Below are 27,474 nucleotides of genomic sequence, written 5' to 3'. Positions count from 1 at the left end.
GCCCCAGTGTCTTCATATGTGAGTTGAAGTGGTTTATCTCAATGACCTCTAAAGCCCTGTTTGGTTTTGAGGTGACACACACAGGGTAGCAAAGAGTTGGACACAATTTAGTGACTGAACAACAGCAGTGTCTCCTGTAATGAGAACTGTCATTAGCATAAGAAGGTCCCAGTCCCAAGAAAGGAGTCTTTTGTTTTTGGCATCTTGTAACTTCTTTTTTTGCCTCTAAAATGCTGCATTTCATTAAGGGCTCACAAGTCTTGACATGTTTGTAAAGAAAAACATGGCAGGAATTCATATGCCTTGCCTTATAACAAACATGTTGTGAATAACCTATATTTGGGTATACTTTGTCATAGGGATGCAGGCAGAGTTTGAAATTCGAGCAGTTTCTGAAACGGGATGTTTTATTCTTCTCAAGCAGATCCCAGAGTTCTTCCACTTTACACCTTGAAGGGAGTCTTTATTGGAGAAGCTGCTCTCCATTTCCGAAGAATGGGAACATTTGCATTAAATGATGCAAGAGATGCCATTGTAATTTCATGAGAATTACTCTTTCCAATGAATGTTAGATTAAGAACCAAGTAAAATCCCTTGAAAGTGGCTGGAAGATAAATTAGAGCTGAGCTGCAGTTAGGTAGAACTAAATTTTATTCCTTCCCTTTAAAATGGTTTTTAATTGATTTGGCATACTTTTTAAGTTAATAATGAATACTGTACCTGGGTCTGCATGATCACTCCTGTGAATTAGATCTATTGCGCTTGAAACAGCTTTCCCTTGCAGAGGACAGTGATTTTAATGAAGCGTCTTTGCTTATTGCACGGATGGAAATGTGGTTCATGGTGGTTTCAGACAGTTCTCTAATTAGCAGTCCAGTCTGTTCCCCTGAATATTTTCCCTCAAACAGTATGGAAATGTAGACAGGCAAGGTGCTTTATCATAATGCCGGGAGTTTTCCCCCATTTTGTAGGAGACCATGAAAATTCGTGTAGATCTTGGAGACCTTTTGTGTGTGTGTGATCTTTTTTAATTTTTTTCTTAAATTGGATAAATCCAGAGACCTTTAAAAGTGGTAGAAATAGGTAACTCTGAAATTTAAAAAATGGCTTTTATGTTAGAATAATGAATTTCACTGTTTGGGGCGGTTGTAGACAGGGTGGGGGGCATTAAGTTCCTAAATTAGAGTCTAATGATCAAATTTCGGTGTGTCAACTTGTAATATGGGTACAGGTGGGAATCTTATGTCTTTTACACTTGTGGCTTTTATGCTTACTTGTGGGGATGGAATCTTCTCAGTTTCTTCATCGTCATCATTATTTGAGCACGAGATGGGTGCTGGACCATGTTTAGAGGCCATGGCTTTGTTTAAAGGTCAGTGTTAAGGCCAACATGGAAATAGTTGCCATGAAAGGATGAGCCAAAGCCAGACCTTCCTGAGAAGTGAAAATATAAAGAATGGGGTCTTCCCATTGATTCACGGAGTGAGTGAAAAGAAATGGAGAAAATATAGAAGGAGAGAGGAAAGGAGAAAGACTAAATTTTGAAGATTACAGCATCCTGGGAGAAAGAAGCTAATAATTCAACACATTTCTATTCTACATAGGCTATTTGGTCACTATTAAGTAGTTTAAGAAAACGATTGATCTGAATATTGATGTAAAATGATAACTACCACTACAATATATTGAAGACTCACTGTCTTCCAGGTGCCAGGCTAAGCATTGCACGTAGAATGATCTAATTTGGCTGCTATTATCACTCTCTGAGCTAGGTATCATTACTTTTTCCATTTTTAAGATGAGAAAACAGAGGCACAGAGAAATTCCCATCAATCAGCTTCATATGACTAGAAAGTGATAGACTAAGGATTTTAAAACCCTGGAAAAATGACTCCAAACCTCATGATAGTACGGATTCTGAAGAGGAAATTGAGTTCACTGTTTAAAGGTGGAGAAAGAATTGTGCATTGCCTGAACTCAAACCAAGGAAGTTAGAACTAGGGCTGAATTGAAGAGCTGCTGGCTCCCATAATGCACTTAAAGCCCTAACCGCTGCCTGCTCTCTTGCTACCCAACTGTAATTAAAATTATCATACAGTATAATGATTTCTAATACATTTCAGAACAAATCACCATCTTATATCTGACATGTTGTTAATGTTTACTACCATAATTACTAATTTGAAATATAAGGCAGCAATTTTTATTAGTGTTTGGTTATGTATAATTATGTCAAATATGAGACTGCAATTTAGATTGAACTGTATTAGCAGCGATCATATAAAGTGATTATACTGTATATTTGACACCCTGGATATTTTACGTTTCTATAGATTTTTTTTTCCACTCTAAACCATAAAGAATTAAAGATCATCCAAAGGTTATTTATAATGCTTTTCATTTAAAGAGTTTGGAAATATAAATGCTAAAACTGAGATGTACTGAATTGCAGTTTAACTGAGAGGGATGGAAACTGCCTATCAATGAACATGTGTGATGTGCCAGACCCTCTGCTGGGCACTTCACACAGCTAATTTCTAATCCTCACAATGAATATGCTATTTTCCTGACCAAAAACCAGGGCCCAGAGAATTAAGAGATGTTATTAATCTAGTGAATGGTGCAGCTGAATTTCAAGTTCATGATCTTTTTGGAAGCTTTTTAACCTGGGTGGTTAAAAAAGAGATCATTTTATGGAAGATTATTGTTAGAATGTGCTTTCCTGTAAACTTAGCAGTATTTTGTATTTAATGAGATGTTGTATGTGATGTATATGATCCTTCCTTATATATTATCTCATTAATTAAGTTTTATTAGGTCCACTTTTGAGCTGGGGAAACTGAAACTCAGAAGTTTAAGTTTTATCCCAGTTTGCACAAGTTAGCATGAGAAGAGCCAGGATTTGAATCAGGGACTTCTGGCTTAAGTGCTCCTGTTTTCTCTGGTTAGATGGTTATCTGCTTCCTTGTGCTTACCACAAACCCTTTATTACAATAGATCTTGAGTTCTTTTTGTGATGCTGCTGATGACGTGTGATGATGACGGCAGCTAAGAGAGATCAACCATTCCCTGCTAAGCTATTTACATTTATCATGTAATTCTTCTGATATGCCTCTTTTTTGGATAAGGAAACTGAGATGTAGAGAGCTTCTCTCCCACAATGGGAGAGCCAGGGTTTGAAGAGAGAACTGTTTTGATCCCCAGATTCATTCTCTTACATGTTCATTCCCTGCAGAGATAATAGTCAAGTTATTTTTTGGGAGAAATGAGACTAATTCCTTATCTTTACCCAAGAAGACCATTTCCACTCCTGAATACGTTTGTTTGTTTGTTTTGTTACATTTTCCTAAACATTCTCTATTTTATTAACATATTTCAAATATTCAATGGTCAAAGTTTCTTTGAAAGTCAACATTTCAATGAACATTTCAAAAAAAAACCCCCAAAAAAACCACCCCCTCAATCCAGAAATATTACTTCTAGTCCCAAAGTGAAAGTTGCTCAGTTGTGTCTGAATCTTTGAGACCCCATGGACTATACAGTCCATGGAATTCTCCAGGTCAGAGTACTAGAGTGGGTAGCCTTTCCCTTTTCCAGGGAATCTTCCCAACCCAGGGATTGAACCCAGGTCTCCCACATTGCAGGTGGATTCTTTACCAGTTGAGCCATAAGGGAAGCCCAAGAATACTGGAGTGGGTAGCCTATCCCTTCTCCAGCAGATCTTCCTGACCCAGGAAATACTGGCTGCCCACTCCAGTATTCTTGGGCTTCCCTTGTGGCTCAGCTGGTAAAGAATGGACCTGCAATGAAGGACATAGGCAAATTATTTAAAAGAAATGTTTCAGATTTTAAAAACAATAAAACTATATTAGAGAGAGGAAATGGAGTAGTTACATATCTTAATTAAATCACTAATATGATTGGTGAATTTCCACTCAGTTACTCATTCACACATACTTTTTAAAAAAGACAGTGAGCTCCGATAGGGCAGAGACTGTGTCTATTTTGTTCACTATACTTTGCTGTGCATGCACGTGCTCAGGAGCATCCTACTCTTTGTGGCCCTATGGACTGTAGCTCCTCTGTGAATGGGATTTTCCAGGCTGGAATACTGGAGTGGTTGCCATTTCCTTCTCCAGGTTTGTTCACTATGCCAGATACTTAATACAGTCCTTGATATTTGGTGGAAATCCATGAACTCAAACAAATTAAGGAATCAATCAATGAAGTATAAGTATTAGTTTGTGTTTTGTCTTTTTATTTTGTTGTTCAGTATGTCCTATAGATTTTTAATCATAATCCTTCTAAATCTTGTTTATTAAACTTACAAAGTAATTGATTATTAGTGGAGAAAATTGCATCTTAACCAAGAGTGAGACTTTTGTCTTTGATTGATTCTCTTAAACTGAATCTTGCTCTTTATATTGACTCAAAGCTGAAGTAATGTACCTTTGTAAAACCAAAAACTTTTCTCTCTGAGGTCCTACTTCATAGCCATGTGCATGCTCAGTCACTTAAATTGTGTCTGACTCTTTGCGACCCTATGGATTGTAGCCTGCCAGGCTCCTCTGTCCATGGAATTCTCCAGGCAAGAATCCTGGAGGGGTTACCATGCCCTCCTCTAGGGGATCTTCCCGACCCAGGGATCAAACCTGGGTCTCCTGCATTGCAGGAGGATTCTTTACCACTGAGCCACCTGGGAAGCCAGGTGGCTTGATAGTTATAGAAACTCTTTAAACAAATCTCTCCTTGCATCCATGTTTTCTTGTCTTATCTATGATACCTGTATCCAACAGAAGGGCTTCTATTATGAGTTTCTAGTCCATCAGGGTTGAGGGGTTTGCTGGCTCATCCCCACCAGCTTGACTGGCCATTCCCTTGGCCATCTCTAAGCCAGTAACTTGCCCTTGCAAGGCTAGCATTAAGAACTGGACACGGCAGAGTCTGATCATGTGTCATAACTGAGTGAGTTGGCTGGATGCTGATCCAGCTCAAAGCAGTGACCTTGGTAGATACAGGGTTCTGTCTGAGCATGGAACACCAAATCAGTTCACCTTGAAAATTAACTTGCCCTTTCAGCCAAAATGGAAAACAGAAAATATTTTGTTTATGATTGTTTTATTGGATTTTATATAGTAAGGACCTATAATGCTTGAAAGGGCAGGTTAGTTTTCAAGGTGAACTGACAAGATTTGTGACGTTGTACAGGAGGCAGTGATCAAGACCAAACCCAAGAAAAAGAAATGCAAAAGGTAAAATGATTGTCTGAGGGGGCCTTACAAATAGCTGAGAAAAGACAAGAAGTGAAAGGCAAAGGAGAGAAGGAAAGATATATCCATCTGAATGCAGAGTTCCAAAGAATAGCAAGAAGAGATAAGAAAGCCTTCCTCAGCAATCAATGCAAAGAGATAGAGGAAAACAATAGAATGGGAAAGACTAGAGATCACTTCAAGAAAATTAGAGATACTAAGGGAACATTTCATGCAAAGAGGAACACAATAAAGACAGACATGGTATGGACCTAACAGAAACAAGATATTAAGAAGAGGTGGCAATAATACACAGAAGAACTGTACAAAAAAGATGTTAATGACCTAGATAACCATGATAGTGTGATCACTGCCCTAGAGCCAGACATCCTGGGATATGAAGTCAAGTGGGCTTTAGGAAGCATCACTACAAAGCTAGTGGAGGTAATGGAATTCCAGTTGAGCTATTTCAAATCCTAAAAGATGATGCTGTGAAAGTGCTGCACTCAATATGCCAGCAAATTTTGAAAACTCAGAAATGGCCCCAGGAATGGAAAAGGTCCATTTTCATTCCAATCCCAAAGAAAGGCAATGCCAAAGAATGCTCAAACTACCGCACAATTGCACTCATCTCTCACGCTAGCAAAGTAATGCTCAAAATTCTCCAAGCCAGGCTTCAATAGTACGTGAACCATTAACTTCCAGATGTTCAGGCTGGATTTAGAAAAGTCAGAGGATCCAGAGATCAAATTTCCAACATCTGCTGGATCATTGAAAGAGCAAGACAGTTCCAGAAAAGCACCTACTTCTGCTTTATTGACTATGCCAAAGCCTTTGTGTGGATTGCAACAAACTGTGGAAAATACTTCAAGAGATGGGAATACCAGGCCACTTTACCTGCCTCCTGTGAAATCTGTATGCAGGTCAAGAAGCAACAGTTAGAACCAGACATGGAACAACTGACTGGTTCTAAATTGGGAAAGGAGTATATCAAGGCTGTATATTGTCACCCTGCTTATTTAACTTCTATGTAGAGTACATCATGTGAAATGCTGGGCTGGATGAAGCACAAACTGGAATCAAGATTTCTTGGAGAAATATCAATAACCTCAGATATGCAGATGACACCACCTTTATGGCAGAAAGTGAGGAGGAGCTCAAGAGCCTTTTGATGAAAGTGAAAGAGGAGAGTGAAAAAGCTGGCTTAAAACTCAAGATTCAAAAATTGAAGATTATGGCATCCAATCCCATCACTTCTTGGCAAATAGATGGGGAAACAGTGGAAACAGTGATAGACTTTATTTTCTTGGGCTCCAAAATCACTGCAGATGGTGATAGCAGTCATGAAATTAAAAGATGCTTGCTCTTTGGAAGAAAAGCTATGACCACCCTAGACAGCATATTAAAAAACAGAGACAGTACTTTGCTGACAAAGGTCCATCTAGTCAAAGCTATGGTATTTTCAGTAGTCATGTATGGATGTGAGAGTTGGACTAAAATGAAAGCTGAGTGCCGAGGAGTTAATGCTTTTGAACTGTGGTGTTGGAGAAGACTCTTGAGAATCCCTTGGACTGCAAGGAGATCAAACGAGTCAATCCTAATGGGAATCAGTCCTGAATATTTATTGGAAGGCTGATGTTGAAGCTGAAACTCCAATACTTTGGCCACCTGATGTGAAGAACTTACTCATTGGAAAAGACCCTGATGGTGGGAAAGATTGAAAGTGGGAGAAGTGGATGACAGAGGATGAGATGGTTGGATGGCATCACTGACTCGATGGACATGAGTTTGAACAAACTCCAGGAGTTGATGATATACAGGAAAGCCTGGCATGCTGCAGTCCATGGGGTCACAAAGAGTCAGACATGACTGAGCGACTGAAGTGACTGATAATGCTAGATTAAAAATATGTACATAGCAAGATCCAGAACTGTACATTTTAATCAATCAAAAGTACCTTTTGTTGTTTTTTCTTTTTTTCAAGTGCTTATAACGTCACAGATATGTATGAATAAGTCCTTTTAAGGTTCATCATGAAAAAGAGACTGCTAAATCCTTTAACCCAATTCTAAAATTGATCCCTTAAGAAAAGTTAAATATCATCATTGTTTGTAGATTGGAAGATCACCACAAAGATAATTCTTTTTATAAATACAGATGGTGCCCTTATGGAAATTATATGACAGTAAGTAGATGCCAATAGAAAAAAAATGACACGTTGATTAGCTAGTAAAATAGTGTTCAGTAGAATTATGCTTCTTTGTCTAATTAATGGCTTATTTGAACTTGTGATGCCCTGTTTTCATTTTAGCTTTTAATGTGTTCCTTCAGAAACTTTTAAAATGTGAAATAATATGAATTTTATTGTCTTGAGCATAAAATGCTAATCATCGATTAGCAGTGAATCATGGCTATAAAGCTTCCACCTCTTCACCCCCTTTTCACCCCAAGCCATTCTTATGAATTGATGAAGCTGAATCAATTGCCAGCAGGTTGAAAACACAGCACTTGACTGACAGAAAAAAAAATGAGCCAATGAATATGTTATTGGCAAATTATTGATATAAAAATCTGTGCTCAGGGTATACTTGGGCAAAGAATATAGGGAGGGGCACAGTTTGTTCACTGAGTACCTGGTGTGTGTCAGATCTTGGAAACAACCTCATATTTGGGCTCTTTTGGTGCTTTTTTCTTTTATTCTCTCTGAGCTGTATTGTATTAAAATATCAGGATGGCCAAAAAGTTTGCTTGGTCTTTTCCATAGCACCTTATGGAAAAACCTGAATGAAGTTTTTGATCAACCCAGTAACTCCTCCTCTCTCCCTCTTTTAAAAAGCATCAGTTTTTTTTTTTTTTTTTTAAAGAGTGCAGAGTCTTCTTATCATGGTATCAGGACATGGAGGGCATTGGAATCTTAGCATACCATTTTCCATGTTCACCACTGTTTGTTGGTGGTTGCGACGTGGAGAAATGTTGCCCAGCCTCTTCGAAATGGCATGTGAATAATCCCGTAATCAGTGTAATGTATGCTGTTATGGGAGTAATCAAGTCATTCAGCTTTGAAGTAAGATCCAATTTTTAAAAAGTGGTTGATGAATGCAGTTTCAGGTATTTAGAGGAGGCTGATGTTACCTGGACTATTTGGATCTTCTGGTTGAACAGGGAAAAAAGTACTTGAAGAAACTGAAGTGGACCATTCTAAAAATATCCCAAGTTTTGGGATAGATTTTCCTACCAGGCACGGTACGCAATTTAAGATTTTAAAATTAAACACGTCTGTGAGCTTTGGAATTTAGTATTGCCGAAAGCTGAGTTGGTTGGAAGGGAGGGGTGACGGTGGCCTCGGCCTCGTCTGAGGGATTTGCTGGCTCCCTCCTCCTCACTGTGCTTTACCCAGGGCTTGGCAGGGTGGGGTCCACCTTGTTAGTCAGTCTTAACTTAAATGTTTCTTCTCCAGTGGTGCTGTCTTCCCTAAGCACACTTTCCCACCCTGGGAGCTCTCTCTTTTCCTCTTTCCTTTTTGATTTTCTTCATGTGTCTTATGGGCTTCCCAGGAGGCTCAGTGGTAAAGAATCTGCCTTCCAAGGTGGGAGACAAAAGAGAGGATGGGTTCAATCCTTGGGTTGGGAAGATCCCGTGGTGGAGGGTATGGCAATCCACTCTAGTATTCTTGCCTGGAGAATTCCATGGATAGACGAGCCAAGCGGGCTACAGTCCATCGAGTTGTGAAGAGTCGGACATGATTGAGAGACTAACCCGCGCGTACACACACACACACACACACACACACACACACACACACGTCTCTAATGCCTAGAAATTCTTGTTTCCTTGCTGGCTTCCCCTCTTCCAGGAGAATGCAAGCTCCTTGAGAGCAGGGGCTTTGTCTGGCTCTCCCAGTATCTTCAAGACCCCAAATGGTCTTTGGAGACGTGGGATGAAAGATTGATTGAAAGAGTGAAAACTCCATCTAAACCCAGGGCCTCAGGATTCTGGCTCAGCGGGTCCCCTGCCAGGTACATTTGCATTACTGACAGGTTCTAGGAGCAGCGCATCTCCCTGGCAACACACACCCCAACTCCTCCATGCTCACCTCTGGGTAAAGGCTCACCTAGCTGATCCTGTCCCCTGTCCCAAGTCAGAGGTTGCTGGTGATTGGGTGATAGGTCTGCTCAGGTTCCCAGCTTGGCCAGCAGCCGGCAGTAGTCATGCAAAATGCTGTGACTGTCCCTGCTAGTTAAGCTTCATATTACTTAAGACATCCATTTCAAAAATAACTCCGGCATCTTGGTTATGTTCTGTACTTGATTCCCATGGCTTTAGCGATCCAAATCCCATTAATGCCAGAGCCCTTGCACAAAGCCTTTTGTATTGACTTGGGTCAACTTAATCTGTGGGTTTGTGTTCCCCTCCCCCTCCTTGCAGCTTCTCAACAACTCTTGCTTTTTATTTTTCTCTCATTTACTTTCTCTCTCGCTGTAGTCCTTCCTTCCTTCCTTTCTTTCTCTTTCATCCTCCCTCCTCCCCTCCCTCTCTCCCTCCTTTCCTTCTCCTCTCTCCCTCCCCATCCCTCCCTTACTGCTCTCCTCCTGACTTTTCCCCCTGCCCAGCCACCACTTTCTTTGCCTTGGAGAGCCAGATATTGTAGGTGATTCCCTCCTCCCAAGATTGAATTCTAAGCATGTGAGGAGTCTTGGCTCCAGTTTCCTCCTTGCCTATCTCTTCAGGCTTCAGATTTATCAAGTGTACCAACATTAAGTAAGATCTTCATGAAAAGCCTCATATATAAAAATCTTCATGTTCAAGTAGGTAATTTTTGGACTAATCATTGGTGTATCAGCACCTCTCTACAGAATTTCTTTCCTTTTCTCCCCCAGCATTGATTTTCTGTTTATGAAAGTAATGCATGCTCACTGTGAAGCATTCAGATAATAAAGAAAACCTGGCCTGACTTTAAGTAGCAGGACTCCTGGTGTAGCCAGAAGAGGATTTGGCATTCTAGAGAATAATTAACAAAACTAGTTTTAAGAGCCCATTTATTGCAGAAAATAGGGGAATTACCTGTCCTAGGGAATGAGAACTGTTCAGATGTTGCCAACACTTCCCCCAAATGTGCTGTGGTCCCAGAATAATGACTTCTTTTCTAGGAAAAGGAGAAGATGCTGTGGTCCAGTGGATAGGAAACACTGCCACCAGCTTTCTTAGTTTGCAGAAAATATGCCCAAGTCTGCCTTTTCAAAGAAAGCTATCAGACCACATCAGAGGCAAAGAGGGTATAGATTCCATATCTTTTGATTCATTTATTCTTAGAGCAAATCCACATTTCCCAACTGTGCTGATGACTGTCATGTAAGGTTTGCCAAAGGGTTCTGGGGTCAAATAATTTGGGAAACACTCATGCTGTTGTTCATATTGCTTGAAGCTATGTGATTCACATCCACATATTGCAGAACAGGAAAACCTGAAGTAAAGAGACCCATGTTGCTTCTTTTCATGTTGTTTTCTGAAACTTAATTGACTGTGGACTTTTTTTTTAAAGTAACATCTAATATTGCCTAAGGGCTTTCCAGTTGGCTTAGCCAGTAAAGAATCCACCTGCAATTCAGGACAGCCTGGTTCCATCCTGGGGTGGGGAAGATCCCCTGGAGAAGAAAATGGCAACCCACTCCAGTATTCTTGCCTGGAAAATTCCATGGACAGAGGATCCTGGCGGGCTATAGTCCATAGGGTGTCAAAGAGTCGGACACAACTGAACAACTAAGCATGCAAGCACGCCATATTCTCTAAAACTATTTGGGTCAAAAAAACAAAGAAACCAAGCAAAAGCAGTTCCTGTATCTTTATTCTGGGTGCACAGCCTTTTCTGGGGGGCTTTTGCATTTCTGGTGTTCATGTTTTTCTTGGATGAGAAGATGAGTGGGGCCAAGGATTCATCTGTCAGTTCCCTTGTTCCAGGCATTGTGCTGGCCACTCTTCTTGCCTGACTGCATTTGAACCCCACAGCACCTGAGATCCACCCCACTCCAGTACTCTTGCCTGGAAAATCCCATGGACCGAGGAGCCTGGTAGGCCGCAGTCCATGGGGTCGCTAAGAGTCGGACACAACTGAGTGACTTCACTTTCACTTTTCACTTTGATGCATTGGAGAAGGAAATGGCAACCCACTCCAGTGTTCTTGCCTGGAGAATCCCAGGGACGGGGTTGCACAGAGTCTGACACGACTGAAGTGACTTAGCAATAGCAGTAGCACCTGAGATCCTCACTTTGTAGATGAGGACCCAAGGCTCAAAGCAGTGATGTGCCTTGTTCAGAGCCACTCGGTGAGGTAAGTCACGGAGCTGAGGGAAGACCATGGTTGTGGGCCCTGCACCAGGGCACTCAATACTTCCAATGCCCTTACCCTTCAGCATAGCAGACACAGACCCCACTGCATCCTTCCCACGTTGGGAACCTATTAGAGGCATTCATCAGTTGCTTTTTAAAAGAAGCTGTAGTCGGAGTGCACCATTACACACAGATCCCTCTTGGTGAAGACTGCTTACCATTCATACTCAAATAACTGAAAATTAAGTGTGTGATGTATATATATATATATACATATATGTATATATCCATATCCATTTATCCATTCAACCATCTATCCATTCATCCATCTATATGTATATATATCTGCTTCCCCAGAATGCATTCCAGAGCCTGAAACATAGTAGGAGCTTGGCAACAAATATTTAGTGACATAAAATGGGGAAATGAATGCTACATGAAGCATGTGTTCATGTCCTTACACTCCCTAGCCTCCTCTGCTTTGTTTTTCTTCGTAGCATTCATCACTACTAGACATGTGCTTACTTGTTTTACATTTTCTTATGTATTAGAAAATACATAAGAAATTTGGGTGTCTCCCCAAATTTGGATGTAAACTCTTGGGAGGAAAGTTCTGTGGGTCATTTATTCACCACTGTGGATTCAGGGAAGGTGCTCAGTAAATATTCGGTGAAAGAATAAATGGTTAAATAGAGGTTTTTACCATTACTTCTACTCTTCCAAAACTCTTAAATTGCTTTCTTTATTTCCCTACTTCTCTCTCAGGAGTAGTTAAAACTTACTTAAGGCTGTAAATAAAGGAAGTCTATGTTCTTAGCTATTTTATCCAGTGTAGCAAATATGGAAGGGCTCTGGGTTCATGGGTGTAGGCTATTTGCAAGACAAAAACACTTACAAACCCTGTGTACAGGAAGGTGTACCGTCATAGGGACAGGATATTCAATCACCACTTTCTGCTTTCTACAACAGCATGTTGCTCGCTCAGCGCAAGGGTCTTTGGCAGAAATCCCGTGTTAAAAAAATAAAAATCCAGACAGCATCTCTACTTCCTATCCACTAGAACCACACCCTGCTGGGCTTCTTAACTCAGGATGGAAAAATGTTTCAATATAATTAATCTCCTTTGCAATTCTGTTAAAAACCATTTTCCCCTCTCAAGATTTTATCCAACAGCCAAAGGGATCTGGAAAGGATAAGGACCCCTGAAAAGCTTTGACTAATATAGAATGAGGGTAATATTTTGGTTGGTGCTTAGGTAGGGCAAAGAGTTGAAAAATAGGTTCTAATCTTTGAAGTTAAAAAAATACGTGTCTGTGTAGTATTTCCCCTTGTTCCCTGCTCCCCATCTGTAGGTGGGTGCATCACAGTCTCTCTCTGTCACACACATACACACACACACACACACACACACACACTCTCTCTCTCTCTCTCTCTCTCTCTCTCTCTCTCTCTGTCAATCTCTCTCTCTCTCTCTCTCCACTCCTTGATGCCAGGAATGCTTCTGACACTCTGCAGGTGAAACCTTGCTCCCTGGGCAGGGTGGCCCGTGGTCACCTCTACTTCTGTGGAGCAGTCAAAAATAAGCACGAGACCTACTCGGAATGTAGAGTACAGTTGAAAGGCATTTTGCCAAAATGTTTTCCGACCACCGAGTGGTAGAGATTGAAGCGTGCCCAGCCCTGATTGGATTACCACAGCCCCAGAAGCATTTTAATCTCAACTGCAGTTACTTGGCGTGGGGAGGGAGCTGGGGAGGAGAGGCGATGATTGAGGGGTGTGTGTGTGTGTGTGTGTGTGTGTGTGTGTGTGTGTGCAGTGGCAGCTTGTGTCTCCCAGTCTCCCGGCTGGCGCTGGGAATATGAAAATACTTACCACGGAGATAAAGTGAGGGATTCTTCAGTAGGGTCTGTTGATAACTTCCCTTTAATTTGGATTCTGTTGTATAAAATCTTTGTCAAAACAGCCTTTTAGCACACACAGCCTGGCGGTGGCAGATTGTGTATCAGTGGTTGATTATACTCAGGGAATAAACCAAAGCTTTAAAGAGGGATACGTTTTCATAATGGATGTGTGTTGAGGGTGGGGAGGTGAAGGAAAAAAACCCAAAACTGAATTGTTAAGAAGGGACCCTTTCATAGCTCAAAGCAGCAGAATAGGAGAAAGAAGTAGGCTAGAGCATGAATGCCATAGAACCACGAGAAAAACATTGTTGTCAAAATGAATGGTGTTTATCCACTTATATACTCATATCTAACATTATATTAGTCAAAAAAATGTAAAAGCCCAACCTTGGAAGGAATTTAGCTTCTTAGGCCACACAGAATAAAGTAAACCATCCTAGGCAGTGGTTAATTACATCCAGACTGAAAAGTGGAAATACACTGGGTTTTCTGCCTGCCTGGGGCCTAGAGTCCATATGTAAGGGAAGATGTCCTGTGATTAGAGGTGAATGTCACGGTCATGAGTGAGGCAAGATGACCCTGCAGGACGGCTGGCAGGGGAATTGAGGATTGAGAGGCATGTATGGGCATGGAGAGGTCCAACCTCTGAAGGTTGAGCCGTTTGCACTTTAGGCTGAGGGAGAAGGAGAGCCAGGGCAGGGATTCAGGAATGCGGTCCTAGGGGAGGTAAAGATAGATTTGCTTGGCATTGGCATTTTAGATGGATCTGAGTGATGAGAGATGAAAGCTAAAAAATGGGAGCAGGAAGAATGACAATGGAAACATTTTCTGTTACCCAGAGACTTTCCTGGTGGAGTAAAATAAAGGAATGGGTATATGCTGATTTCTGGAGTGATATTTATGAAAACAGGTCAGAAAAACTGACAAGGAAGCAAGCATAGAGCTGGTTGGAATAGGAGTACCCATGTCCTTCTGTGTACTAGGGTTGTATAAACCCATGTGCACGCAAATAAGTGGCAAAAGTTACTGGGGAAGCTTCAGGGTGGAAATTTATAGCTATTATTTCTGTGGCCTCTAGCTACAAGAGCTAACAAGTGAAGATAGTCAAGAGACCCAAAGTGGGGAAAAATGACATTTTAACATTTTTGTCAGGTAGGCAATTTAAAAATAAACTTGAATTCAATATATACCATTAATGCTAGAGGTTGTGTTATAACAATGCAAAAATGCCTTCTTTTTGATAGTAGTTAAAAAAAAAAAGTATGTCGTGGGGAGGGGGGGGCTAGGAACCATATATAGTTCAGGCATATGTGACCGTGACAGCAGCCCCACAAAGCTATTGAAAATGTACCACAAGTCTGCCCTCCAGAATTAACACCGTAACCTAGGTCAGGGACTCACTATTATCCTAATATCTGCTTTTGGATTCTGTCCAGTCCCATTAGCGATTCCCTTGTTGATTGCTCTGTTACTTGTGAATGTTAATTGCTTCTAAATCTCTTTGGCTGTTCAGATGCTTGGGGGAAAAATATCTGACTGGTGAAGGTATGAGTTTCTTTAATGTGCAAGTAAATAAGAAGTCTGTTTAGAGGCCCCACTGAAGTGTCTGTGACTCAAGATGTCATAAGTGGCTGATGAGGCATCTTCCTTTGCATGTCTGTTGTATGTTGGGGTGTAATCTTGGGGGGAAATGAGCTTTCTGTGATATCTGGGGTGTTTGTCCTAAATTGGCATGCTTGTAGATTCTTCCCTCTGGGATTTCTACTTGTTTCCTATGAAATGACTTTGCTACCTTCGAGATAAGCTTCTACTGAGAAAGTGGTATGAAATCAGAAGATGTAAAAATATAATTTGGCCCATCACTTGTATGTTGATCTCCATAGTTTCCGAACCAGAAGTGAAAGTGAAAGTGTTAGTTTCTAAGCATGTCCGACTCTGTGTGATGACATGGACTGTAGCCCACCAGGCTCCTCTGTCCATGGAATTCTCCAGGCAAGAAAACTGGAGTGCATTGTCATGCCCTCCTTCAGGGGATCGTCCCAACCCAAAGATCGAACCTACATCTGTGGCTCCTGAATTGCAGGCAGATTTTTCTTTTTCTTTTTTTTTACCATCTGAGTCACCTGAAAAGAAGGCAGCTTGAAAATAAACTTCTGAAAATTTCTTATTTTGCCATTGGGAAACAAAAGGCCCTGGAGGGTGAAGAGGTCAGGGTCACAGAGCCACCCACAGTGATGCTGGTTGGAGAGCAAGGTGACCTGACTCTTGGGCCCAGTGCTCAAGCAGTTAGGAGAAGGGAGAATGATAAAATGGGCATTTATTATAGTTTTCAGAAACAATTCATTGAGAATGATTTTTTTCCCCTTTAGCTGGAAAAATCTATTATGATCCAGTTTTGAGATGTATTTATTAGTAATTATAATAACATCCCAGAGAGAGTAAAAGGAGATACAGGAGAAAGGCCAAGCACCCAGTTCAGCACTGTGATTCATCTGTTCAACCAGTGTTTATGGGGTCCTTTGACCTTAGGATTCATTTAGTGGTGAATAAAGCAGTCCCTCACTCTCATGGAGCTTATAGTGGCGGAAGGGAGGTGGGGAGAAGAATTAGAAAAATAAGTTAAGAGATGGATCAATAACGTTAGGTTGCGTGAAGATTCCTGGAGAAAGAGAAAGAAGAGGGAGGGAATGGAGCCTGATGAGTTGGCAATGTTGTGATAGTTTTAGGTGGACAGCATAGCAGTTCGGCCACCTATCCATTCTCCCCCAAACTTCCGTTCCATCCAGGTTGACAGGAGGACCTCGTTGGTTACCCATGTGTATGTGTCAGTTCCAAACTACCTTACTGTCCCTTCCCCTCCGCAACATGAGTTCGTTCTCCAAGTCTGTGAGTCTGTTTCTGTTTTGTAAACAAGTTCATTTGAATCTTTTTTCTTTTTTTTTTTTTTTAGATTCCACATATAAGGAATATCCTACGATTTTTCTCTTTCTCTGTCTGTGTGTCGGACATTTTTAAGGAGACACAGCTTTTATGAACCAAATAGTTTGTCTCATAAACAGAGCCTAAACTCATCTTTTTGAAAAACATTGCCTGAAGGAGCTATCCTTCTGGGACTGGTGTTTGTGACTCACCAGGAGTGTCCAAAACCATTGAATCTTTCCAGATAAATCAGAGAGATTGTTACTGTACTCAAATCCTTGAACTGTAAGATTTTAAGTTTCTTGATGATTGTTGATGAAATTTTTTGATGAAGTCCTTATTATCTACACATTTTTGTGTCCTCCAGGAAACCACCTGGAGCACTGAACTTGTATATAGTGGGAACTCAGTAATTGTTAATTATTTGGTCAGTGCCCAAATAAACGGCCTGAGAGTGGCAGAAATGATGGGGTGTCCTAGAAAGGGTTGTTAAAAATATACGCTTCTAAAAATGTTGTTAAATGAGATTATTTCTGAAGCTTCTGACTTCCTTGGAATAATTTTTAAAGACAAGTCCATATGCTGACATGTGAACATAAGTATGTGTATAACAAACTGAACTGTAGTAATGTTATTTTCAGGCCAAATTTTAGTTAGATGATTGTATTTTGTCAATTTAAATTTTTTCTCCTTGTTTAAACTGGATATGGGAAGTTTTTTTGTTTTTTTTTTTTAACCTTTTCTCTGGTATTAAAGGAATATTGGTCTCTGAGCTCTTTGGACCAAGTACGATTCTGCACTATTTTATTCTGGGTAAAATGTATTTAATACATTGAGATTGTGGTGGAAATTACATGGGAAATATCAGTCCCCAAGGAAAAGATAGGTGGTCAAGTTGTATTCTGACAGGGAAGATGAAAATTGTAATTCTTGTTCTCCCGTAACTGAATTCTCTCAGTATAACAGGCCAATAATTTATTCTCCTAATGCATTTCTATATCCCCATCTGCAAAGTGGGGGTAACACAAACTTACCCTCTGCCTTTCAGGTTTTTTGCGAAAATCAGTGAACTAATATTGGTAAAATTGGAGCCCCATGGATGAAGGGTACTTTGTAAGTATAACACCTTATTGTCATGTTATGTTCTGTGCATATGTATGTTATGTATTGTATAAATATCAGATGTCTGTTTTTGCTGTATTAGGAAATCAGTAACTCTGAGTTTCACACCCAAGTATTGAGAATCCGAATTCCTTTCAAGAATTTAACATTACTGAACTCTCTAATCGTTTGTCAATATGTTGAATGTGCAAAAGTCTGACCAACCCCCCAAAATATTCAATTCATGTTTACTGGACAATTTGGAAGAATACATGTCTGCATATTGTGTAAAAGTGTTGGTATCAACCCTGGATATGAATGCAAGGTATCCGAATTTCTCTTCCCTTATCTCTGTCTCTCTCCCTCCCTTTTTTTTTTTTTGATTTTCATTTAACTCTGTGTTTTGATCAGTCCATTTGCATCTCAAAGAAATGATTGGTTTCTGGGAGACACTGCACGTTTCTCTGAGGTCCGTGATGTTTTGTTAATGATTAAACTGAAGGAGACATCTCTTAGATAAATTGCTAAATATTGTGTTTCCATACTTGAGGTGGGGGAGGAGGTCAGCTACAATGGTGAGCTAATGGATCACCCCCTTGTGACCATGTGACAGCCCAGGTGACTTGGGAGAGGCCTGTGGTCCACGGAATGGCTGAGGGCTGCAAGTTACAAAGCCCAAGAGTAGGCAGAAGCTGTAGAATCCTACAGCACCTGCTTCGACTGATATTTTCTGCTGCATGGGACATATTTTTATTTTGGGAGGTTAACCAGTGCTCTGGCATTGTGTGAACAACTATAGATTGGCCAACAGCATGCCTAGCTTAATCCATGGTGTATATATAGTTGTGTATATATATACACACACATATATATATATACACACATATATATATACACACATATTTTTAAAGAGTGGCTATCACCCTTTAAAAACTCCAAAGAGAGAAATTGAAAAAGGATTGTGACTGCTTATTGAAGCCTGTTTTGTGAGTTCCCCTGAGATTCACAGGCTATAAGATCTTATATCTGGAAAGGTCCATGCATGTTTCATCTCTGGTCCGATTTCTTGGCCAGTTCTCAGGATTCCATCTAATGGGTGCCCGAGCACCCCCAGAGGCAGACCTGCTACTGCAAGAGACAACTCTTTTCTGTAAGAGCATTCTTTCTTGAGTTGAACCCAAATCCACCTTCTACATATCTTGCATGCTCAGGTCCTGATTTTACCACCCATCCCTACAAAGAACCAGTCTTCCTACTCCAAAGTGATACCATTTTTCAAATATTTGGTGGTACTTACTGAGTCCCCCTTAAAGTGGTCTTGGTCAGCATCAGTTCCCTCCACAAGCAGAGCTTGTCTGCTTTGACTTCCCAGCTCTTTACCCACTGGAAGATTCTTATTCTCTGTGTCTTTCTTAACAAGCCGCACTGAGAGTCCTTCTGCAGGCCCTCTTCTGCATCTCAGAATCAAGAGTTCTAATCAAAGATCCGCAAGAGAATGACCTGGAAGGAATCGTCTGGAATCACATGCTCCCATGGCTTGGTTTGAATAATGGCACAGCAAAACCCACGTCCTTCTGTGAGGTGTAGATGATTGACAGGGAGAAAGTTGTTTTGGTTAATAATACAATCTGCTTGCCTCCTGGAGACGCAGCAGTCGCCTACTAATTCGTTAGAAGTGAATTAAGGTTGTTTACCGATGTTTTAAAGTAACTGTCAGAGTGGAAAAAAAAAGTTCATCCTGGATGAGACCACTCACCTACTTGCGAGTTGCTGTTTATTTTAAGCTGAGTGCATAAATAATATATTGAGATACGAAGGGTGATTTCAAGCATTAGAACACGAAGCCTCCTGTTTACCAACTGTCATCGGGCTGAAGAGAATTTAAACAGCTCTGAACCTTTTTGTCTGTGAATGCAAGGCATGAAATTAACTTTCATTTCATCGTTAGCAGAAAGCATGATTAAGGCAGTCTTGTTGATGTGTCTTCTGCCGATCGGGGGCTCTTTTGCTATTCAAGACGAGCCTGGCAACAGAAACAAGGATTTGAAACAAGAGCCTCTCCCCAGCCCTGCCACCACCTCAGAGAAACACAAGCAGGGATCTGTCTGGGACACTGAGTCAGTGTGTTCTGAATGTAAAGGGAAATAGTGAAATAATCCTAGGCTGGGTTCAGGGGTTCTAGTCCTGACCACCAGGAACCCTGTCTGAATCTCACTTTTTTCCCCTGTAGAAAGGGCATCATAGCCTCTGCTCCCACTGCTTCCCAGGAAGATGGTGAGACCCCAGTGATGTCATTGTTGGGCAGCGGCTTTGAAAAGTATCAGGTGTCACGTCTGGGCAGGACAAGGCTGTGTTTTAGGTGACTTATATAGAGTAACTCATTTCATCTGCCTGACAAAGCTATGGGAAAGGTATTGTGATTATCCTAGTTTTCCTACTGCAAAAACGGAAGCTCGGGAAAGCAAAGGGGACTTGCTTCATTGTCCCACAGCTAAATGGTTGCAGACTGGGATTCAAACACCAGGCAGCTGGGGGCCCGAGTTTGTGTTCTTAGCTATTACTTACTTGGGAGAAGTGGCCAGGTTTTCCTACGTAAGATTATGCCTCCTGGTCATGGTCAAGTAAATGAAACATCATTCCTTATGGTCTGGACCAAATTTAGCTTGAGAAAATGCAGGTATGACTTTTCCAGGAGGGAATATCAGCAAAGAAGATTCCCATTTGGGTAGGGATGTAGCCAATGGTATGGATTAATTATGTTTTATGTGTAAAGAGTCTGTTGATACTTAGATGAAAACCCCAAAGTGAAAAGACCTATTACATGGAATGCTTTCGGAAACAAGAAATGTGATTTACCTTTTGTCCCTGTAAACTTGAAAGTGTGATAGCCTTTGGAGTATAAGGAGAGTGTTAGAGAATGAATAGAAAATGTATGGAATGTTTAATTTTGCATGATTACATTTCATATGCTGCTGCTGCTGCTAAGTCGCTTCAGTCATGTCCAACTCTGTGCGACCCCATAGACGGCAGCCCACCAGGCTCTGCCGTCCCTGGGATTCTCCAGGCAAGAACACTGGAGTGGGTTGCCATTTCCTTCTCCAACATATGGGGCGGTGGCAAATAGAAGTGTGTGATAATATCATAGCATACCTATTTTAGATATTTTGGTGAAATGCTCTGGGTTTTACAGTCTGATACATTGACCCTTTGGGATAGGTCCTTATTAAGCAGATGAACAGGAATGTATTGTGAATGTATTCGCATCACTGAAAATATATAACTTGTATAACTACTTTTTAAATTTATATTTTATATTATTTGAATTTCAAAAGAGGAAAGAACCTAAAGTTATTGGTGAAAAACAAAAGTGATGTGAATTTGCACATCTTTTCCCTTAAAATATGCTCAGTCAGTAGCAGGGTTATACTTAAAAAGTAGAGTGGCATAAAGTGGGGTCTGGTTTACTTTTGATTTCCAAATGAAGCAGTTAAAAAATAAGACTATGTGCATAATCTCAGAAAAATGGACAGGCTCATGAGAAGTTGTCAGCTGAGGGGCAGACTAAATCCTGCAGTTCCAAATTGCAAAAATCTCAGCAATTGCTATTGTGCCCTAGCACTTGTTAATACAATAAGATAATTGCATAATTAAATACACTACGGAATTTCAATAATTGGAGACTTTGTTTCCTCATCCCAATATGCCGCTGGCTGGTATTGGAAAGCACTGCAGTGTTTTCGGGAGGCCAGATCATTCTTTCACATCACGTCCTCCACAGTGTACTGTGGCTCCTCTGGCGGTTCTGAGACACTTCCCCTTCGGGTTATTTTTAGGTGGTTATATTTAGACAAGGTGAAATTAAGCAGGAAGTCCCCCAAACTCTGACTTGGCCATGGGAATTGAGGATCATTTTGCTAAAAGCATCCCTGGTGCCCTCTAGATCTTTCTAGGTATTAATACTATTGGGTGAAAAACAAGCTGAAGACAAGTTTTGTTTGGGGATGGGGAGTACCCCTTTGGGTCAGAATTGTGAGAGAGTTTAAAAGAGTCACTGAGAGGGCAGGCTTCAGAGCCGGGTTCCTGGGTTCAAACTCTGGGATAGCCTCTTATCTGCTGTGCAGCCCTGGGAAAGATATTCAAACTCTCCTGTGTGCTTGGATTTCCCTGGTGGTTCAGATGGTAAAGAATCTGCCTGCAGTACAGTAGACCTGGGTTCGATCCTTGGGTTGGGAAGACCCCCTGGCAAAGGGCATGGATACCCACTCCAGTATTCTTGCCTGAAGAATTTCATGGACAGAGAAGCCTGGCAGGCTACAGTCCATGGGGTCACAAAGAGTTGAACACAACCGAGCGACTAACACACACACACACTTTCTCTCTCTCTTTCTCTTTCTCTCTCTCTCTCTCTCTCTCTTTCTCTCTCTCTCTCTCTCCTGTGTGCTTATAGGTAAAAAGAGACTCTTAGCCTTCTTGCAAGGCTTAATTGAGTTAATGTATGAAAAGAGCTCAGGAAATACTAGGCAGCTTTTAAGCCCCAATACGTGTTAGCTGGTATTATTAGGCAATCTGGGAGGAAGTTTCCTAGTCATCTAACTGTGGCAAATCTTTGCAGATGAACAAATAAGTAGATTTATGGTTTTATCCATTCAAGAAATATTTATTGAATACTTTATACCATCCTGAGTGTCAAAAAACCAAAGATGAATAATATTCATACCCTGCCCTGAAATAGTTCCATGGAATTGGGAAAATAGACATGCCAATAGATGATGATGATAAAAATTATAGCATTAAAACAGTATCTGGCAGATAGTGAGATATTTTAGCAGGAACTGGTCTGTCATCACAGTGTCTCTGGCACCTAACACAGAGATGAATAAATGAGTGGCAGAAATTTGGTTTAAGATTATTCTGTTTGAGAGTCAAAATGGTTTGCGTGCGTGCATGCTAAGTCACTTCAGTCGTGTCTGACTCTATGTGACACTACTGACTGTAGACTGCCAGGCTCCTCTGTCCATGGGATTCTCCAGGCAAGAAGACTGAAATGAGTTGCCATGCCCTCCTCTAGGAGATCTTCCCAACCCATGTCTCTTACATCTCCTGCTTTGGCAAGCGGGCCCTTTATCACTAGTACTACCTTGGAAGCCCCAAAATGGTTTATTGGCACAGAATGCATTCCTCGCTGAGTAGTCACTGAGTATGTAGCTGGGATGTGACACATGCTTGGTGAATAAATGAGAGAACCAATGTATGGATAACACTGACTATAAGCTTCTTCTCTTTAAGATCACTATAGTGTGAGGAAGCAGGTGAATTTGCTAATGTTGGGCTGACTTTAGGGTGAAGCAAGTGAGCACCTACAGTGCAAAATTTAAGGAGGTGCTCACTCTCTGAGTTGCCCCAGTGCCAAGGAAGCACTCATCCTCCAAGTCCTGCAGGTGCTTCCTTAAATTTTGCATCTTAGCTGCCTCAGTTTCTCCACCCCCCACCCAGGCTCTGATGACTGGGCTTTGTGTGTTTGAACATTTTCCCCCAATTTTATTTTGAAAAATTTCCAAGCTTCAGAAGAGTTGAAAGAATAGTGAAAGGAACAATGTGTACACAGTTTACCTATATTCATTAAGTGTCAACCTTTGGCCACAGTGACTCTCTCTCTCTAGATGTGTCTTTGAACCTCGTGCTAATTCACCAAAGATATCATGTTCCCTCCACACGCCCCTGCTTATACTGCTTATGATGTTAAATTTACTTCCTAAATGCTGCATCTCAACAGTATACATTTTGGAGGAAAAACACCAAAAAGAGCATAAGAGAACTTTGCCTAAATATTTTTTTTCAAATTTAAAAACTGCTGCTTGGAACTTATTTTTAGACTATATACTACTAATCTGTTTAGAACACAGCCAATAAAAGATGCCTCAAAATTTTAAAGGTTAGAAAGTTTTTCTGGGTGCTCTGACATTCTCCTTCACAGGGGAGAGGGTTTCTTGAAAAGGCAAATTTCCTTGACCATTTTTTTCCCCCAAGATCCTTTTGAAAAGTAGTTCAGGTCAGTTCAGTCCCTCAGTTGTGTCCTACTCTTTGTGACCCCATGGACTGCAGCATTCCAGGCTTCCCTGTTCATCACCAACTCCTGGAGTTTACTCAAACTCATGTCCATCGAGTCGGTGATGCCATCCAACCATCTTATTCTCTGTGATCTCCTTCTCCTCCCACCTTCAATCTTTCCCAGCATCAGGGTCTTTTCAAATGAGTCAGTTCTTTGCATTGGGTGGCCAAAGTATTGGAATTTCAGCTTTAGCATCAGTCCTTCCAATGAATATTCAGGACTGATTTTCCCCAGGATGGACTGGTTGGATCTCCTTGCAGTCCAAGGGACTCTCAAGAGTCTTCTCCAACACCACAGTTCAAAAGCCTCAATTCTTTGGCTCTCAGCTTTCTTTACAGTCCAACTCTCACATCCGTATATGAGTACTGGAGAAACCATAGCTCTGACTAGACAGACCTTTGTTGGCAAAGTAATGTCTCTACTTTTTAATAAGCTGTCTAGGTTGGTCATAACTTTTTTCCAACGAGCAAGCGTCTTTTAATTTCATGGCTGCAGTCACTATTTGCAGTGATTTTGGAGCCCACCCCAAATAGTCTGTCATTGTTTCCATTGTTTCCCCATCTATTTGCCATGAAGTGATGGGACCGGATGCCGTGATCTTAGTTTTCTGAATGTTGAGTTTTAAGCCAACTTTTTCACTCTCCTCTTTAACTTTCATCAAGAGGCTCTTTAGTTCTTTTTCACTTTCTAACATAAGGGTGGTGTCATCTGCCTATCTGAGGTTATTGATATTTCTCCTGGCAATCTTGATTCCAGCCTATGCTTCATCCAGTCCAGCATTTCTCATGATGTACTCTGCATGTAAGTTAAATAAGCAGGGTGACAAGTAGATGGTAGTCCAAATACTGATACAATGAGATCATTGTTTCCCATATTAAGGATATTTACTTAAGGAGTGACTTTGCAAATATAATATAGGGGCTATTTATAAATTTGGTGATATGCTCTCAAATGAAAAGAGATACACTCTTGACTTTAGTTTACACTGGCATACTTTCATGAAAAAAACCCTTTTCTGATAATCTTGAATATGTATAAAAAAATAAGGTATCCGTCACTCTAAGTGTGTGGCAAGATCTGCCCGAAGCTTGCATTATGTCAGTGGTTTTGAAATTGCTGTCTGGGGAGGGGACTCAGGACCACCATGGATGATGGCAGTGTGGGGTGGTGGAGAGGGTTGCGGGTGCAGAAGGAAAGATGTGGGACCAGCACTGGGATACAGGCCACTCACTTCTGTTCCATCAGAATAGCTCTGATATAATGTACTTAAAATAGGCACCTGCCTAAGAATCTAGTTTTCAGGACAGTGTTGAAACTAAAAAGAAAGAGCTTGGAAACCTTAGCATTGGTGGCTAGAAGATAAAACAGGAAAAATTTATGCCGCAATGTTGGTTGGCAGTGAGAAATGATAGCTGTCAACTTGCAGGGTGGGAGAGGTCAGGAAAACTATGAAAAACAGACACAAGATCTAAAATACAGTCGGCGTCTAGGAGTATAAAACAGGGTCAAATGCCCATCCATAGCCTAAGGCAATGATTCTGAAACTTAAGTGACTCCTGGCCCTTAACCCAGAGGTTTTGATTCAATAGATCTGGGGCGGGGCTCTGGAGTCTGTGTTTTTCTGGCAGTCACTGGGTACCACACAGACAAAAATTGCCCTAAAGTCACGTCTACGGCGTACAACATTACAGCATTTGTCGTTGATAAAGATGACTGGAGTTGTAAAGAAAATGTTATATTCAGCCCAGTAGAATGTAGCCCTTTCTCAAATTCAGGGAAATTTTAGGATGATTTCTTTCCAAAATCCTTCAACTAGAAAAGATGATTGTGAATAACAGAGGGGGAAAGACAAACAGTTAAATAATTATCAACATATTATAAACTGGACTTCACCAAGTCCAGTGGGAGAGGAGAGAAAGTTTATGTCTGTCTGAATGCTGTCATGGGTTCTTGGAAGAGAGAACTTCATGGTGGGGCCACATGGCTTAATGGCATAAGTGTAGGCTATGGAGTCAGATGGACCTGGGTTTGAATCCTGACCTTTCCTTCTACCCACGGGGTGTAGGACCTTAGGAAAATTACTTAATCTCTTTAGGCTTGGGGCTTCCTCAAAGGGTAAAACTGAAAATTAAATTAGATGATATGTGATATATTCAAAGGACCGAACATAGGGCTTGGAAAGTAATACACGCTCAATAAGTGTTTGTAATCACTATTGTGTCTGTTCAACACGGTCATTAAAATGGGTAGGCGCTCAAGAGGGCAGGAATGAGGCCGTGTTGTTCACTGCTTTTGTTTTTGGTTTTCATATGGGATGGGAGAGTGGAGGCAGTAGAGTATCCCCAAGAAAGAGGAACAGTGTAGGCAAATGTTGACGGTATATGCTTGCATGCCTTCAGAGTTCCTACTACTGTTGTTCATGTAGAGGTTTTGAGAAGATACCAGTGCTTTACAGATCTTAACTGATGGACTCTGTGAAGTAGGTGTTGTTATCTAATAGATCATACAGCTGAGGCACAGAGAGTTGAAGTAACTTGCCCAAGATCACACAGCTAGTAGTGGTAAAGCTGGGATTTGAATGCAGTCAGTATCTATCCTGCTAATCACTCCACTATGCTATATTCATAATATTGACTTACCTCAATGTGTATTAGGAAAATATGACTCGCACCATAATAACCATGGTTTTATAGACAGTACTGCCTAGAAATATAGTAAAAATTTAAAAAGTAACTTGATTTAGATGTCATATGAAACAAATAATAGTAGAGGTGACATCTGATATGACAAAAATCCTGTGGCTGGTTCCCACATAATTTTGGCCTGGGAAATTCTGGGTCAAGGAAATAGTGGGGTTGCCCATGAGAGACTGTTGCCTTTAAATAATTCTTGTATAAAACAACAACAAATCCTCTAAGTTCTGGGAAAGAAATATGTCTATTTACCCTTGGAAGGGAAGCCTCGAGAAGGGAAGGCCTTCTAGTTTGCTGAATTCACTCCCATTTCCTGCTATTCCTTTGGGAAGGGGAAAAAAAATCCCTGCTGAATGTCTGCTGATTAGCTGGACAGAGATCTGGGCTCTTTTTTTTGGAGATTTTTAGTTTCTCCTCCTGCTCTTCTTCTTCCCTCCTTCCTCTTTCTTATTTCCTTCTCTTTCCTACCTCTTTCCCTACTCTTTCTCTTTAGTGTTCATGAGGACAGATTTCAAAGAGGCTGTGCCTGAAGAATGCAAATACCTAATGTGATTCAATAGAAAAAGAGTTTAATATTCTATATGGCATTTTAATTTACCTTCAGCTTTCCAGGATGGCACTCATGTCTGCCCTTGTATCTTTCCTTTGGATGTTTAGATAATCCTAAGCCAGTCCATGCTTAGGTGTTTGTATCTGCAGCAGATTTACCTTCCTAACATACAAGCTGTTTGAGGCTAATATTAAAATGAGTTTACCTTCTCTGGGCAAATGAGCACAGGAGTTAGTCTGTAAGTTGTAAAAAACTGGAGTGTAACTAGCTACATTTAGGCAAGGAATTTTTGGATAATTCACAGTCCTCTAGACCTGGATATGGGTGGAGTGGCTGCCCTGTAGGCTCCGGATCTGGGTCTTGTATTTAACAATGACTGGTCTCCTAATCCACTCCGTGCATTTTCTCTGTCTTAACCTGAGGACAAACATCATAATCTAGTCTTCTTTCCTCTCAGTTCAGTTCAGTTCAGTCGCTCAGTCGTGTCCAACTCTTTGCGACCCCATGAATTGCAGCACACCAGGCCTCCCTGTCCATCATCAACTCCCGGATTCACTCAGACTCACGTCCATTGAGTCAGTGATGCCATCCAGCCATCTTATCCTCTGTCGTCCCCTTCTCCTCCTGC

The 27,474-nt window shown here is 41.0% G+C and overlaps 1 protein-coding gene across 3 annotated transcripts in view; it reads left to right on the top strand.

Moving 5' to 3' along the window:
* Positions 1–27,474, top strand: part of PPARGC1A (PPARG coactivator 1 alpha) — a 714,770-nt gene that overhangs the window by 193,861 nt on the left and 493,435 nt on the right. For all 3 annotated transcript variants that reach the window (XM_059887361.1, XM_059887362.1, XM_024993058.2), the window contains exon 2: positions 17,442–17,506. In XM_059887361.1, coding sequence (XP_059743344.1) covers positions 17,489–17,506 — 18 coding nt within the window. In that variant the 5' untranslated portion in view covers positions 17,442–17,488. The remainder of the gene's footprint in view (positions 1–17,441; positions 17,507–27,474) is intronic.

The sequence above is a fragment of the Bos taurus genome, chromosome 6 (genome assembly GCF_002263795.3).
Source record: "Bos taurus isolate L1 Dominette 01449 registration number 42190680 breed Hereford chromosome 6, ARS-UCD2.0, whole genome shotgun sequence".
NCBI classification, from domain to species: domain Eukaryota; kingdom Metazoa; phylum Chordata; class Mammalia; order Artiodactyla; family Bovidae; genus Bos; species Bos taurus.
Note: the sequence above shows the minus strand (reverse complement) of the source record. Positions and strands in the feature narration are given on the sequence as shown.